General features: G+C 64.9%; 1 protein-coding gene across 1 annotated transcript; it reads right to left on the bottom strand.

Annotated features, from left to right (window-relative positions):
- Window positions 1–464: 464 nt before the first annotated feature.
- Window positions 465–1,184, bottom strand: LOC115271455 (SCAN domain-containing protein 1-like). The gene is made up of 2 exons (XM_029913972.1): window positions 1,101–1,184; window positions 465–1,019 (listed from the first exon to the last, which is right to left on the bottom strand). The coding sequence occupies exons 1-2, from the start codon at window positions 1,182–1,184 to the stop codon at window positions 465–467; spliced, it is 639 nt and encodes a 212-aa protein (XP_029769832.1).
- Window positions 1,185–1,386: the final 202 nt, after the last annotated feature.

The following is a 1,386-nucleotide window of genomic DNA, read 5'->3' as shown; positions in this document are numbered from 1 at the left end:
GCAGCCTGAGTCGATCAAGGCCTGGGTGGAGTGGTCACCGACAACTACCGGGATCGTGATCTTGGGGGCCTGGGGTAGCCGGGCCCTGGTGTCCCCTGCGCAGACCAGGCTGAAGCTACAGTTCATGTCCATGCAGTCCCGTTGCAAGTGTCCCAACTTCCCACAACGGAAGCAAGGCCCGACTTCAGGGCGACCGCCGCGGGAGGAGGCTCCCCTCGGACTCCTAGGGGGGCTCCGGGGAACCCTTGCGACACTTGGCACGGGGGTGAATGGTCCGGGCCGAGGGGGAGGTTCCGGGCGTCTGAGCCGAGGTCCTGGGCGAGCCTCTTGCCCGCGGCCCAGGTTCGGGGCGTCCCCTCTCCGTTCGGAGTTTAGGTGTTCCGGTCCGGGGTTCTGAGCTCGGAGGCCGGGTCCCACCGGGGATTCGGCCGCGAGGAAGTCTTCCATTAGTGCGATGGCCGCAGCTAATGTCGCCGGAGCACCCAGGCCCGTCCTCGCGTCGGGAGAATGTGTACAAATTGTTCGAGGACAACTTGTTCTGTAACCTCCTCCGCGGTCCTCGTTTCTGGCTGTAGCCACCGCCTACATGCCTTCTTCAGGGCTTGGGCCACCAGCCTGGGTCTGGTGTCCGTGGAATACATTTGGCTCCGGAACCGCTGCCGAAATGTCTCCGGGCTGACATCTAAGGCGTCCAAGATTGCGGCCTTCACCCAGCTATAATCTCTTGCGTCTTCCGTAGCCAGCCCTCTATACGCCGTCTGGGCGGTCCCTGTGAGGTAGGGGGCCAGAAGCGTGGCCCATTGGGCCTGGGGCCACCCCGCGACCAGCGCCACCCACTCGAACGTAACCAAGAACGCCTCAGGGTCATCGTCGGGACCCATCTTGGTTAGTCGTACCGGGATGGCGCTGCGGGGCGACCCAGCCCCGTCCCTTGGCTGCAGGTCCACGGGGTGCGGCACCGCGGTCACAAGTTGCTGCAGCCGGTCCCCCAGCTGCTGAATGAGCTGCTGCTGCTGCTGCTGGAGTTGAGCGGCATGCTGCTGCTGCTGCTGTAGCTGGGCAGCGGCCTGCTGTTGTTGATGTTTGAGCTGGGCAGCTGCCTGCTGCTGCTGCTGGTGAACGTGGGCGGCCTGCTGGCGCTCCTGGCTCTCAGCCAGCAGTTGAAACAGTCGCTCCATCTCCATGGTTCTCGGGGGGGGGGGGAATCTCCCACCCTCAGGCCCTTCTCACAGGGCCAAGGGATCAGTCCCCACTTCTGGTACCACGTGTACACGAGTTGGCCGGGGCTCGACCCTCTCCGGGGCGACGGGTAGCCACACCGGCTCACTACCCACCGGGGCTGGGCACACTGTCTGGCGGCACGGTTTCCCTGGTGGTCCTTGCTGT

Source organism: Terrapene carolina, unplaced genomic scaffold (assembly GCF_002925995.2).
Source record: "Terrapene carolina triunguis isolate 2854851 unplaced genomic scaffold, T_m_triunguis-2.0 Scaffold21797, whole genome shotgun sequence".
Lineage (NCBI taxonomy): Eukaryota > Metazoa > Chordata > Testudines > Emydidae > Terrapene > Terrapene triunguis.
The sequence above is the reverse complement of the archived record's forward strand: the minus strand, read 5'-3'. Positions and strand labels throughout refer to the sequence as shown.

Bases quoted from the DNA above. Each gene is read 5' to 3' on its own strand.
- LOC115271455 (XM_029913972.1), bottom strand. From the start codon at position 1,184: ATGGAGATGGAGCGACTGTTTCAACTGCTGGCTGAGAGCCAGGAGCGC. The intron at 1,020-1,100 runs GCAGCTGCCCAG...GCTCAACTCCAG, and splicing joins TTCACCAGCAGCAGCAGCAG to CAGCAGCAGCAGCAGCTCAT.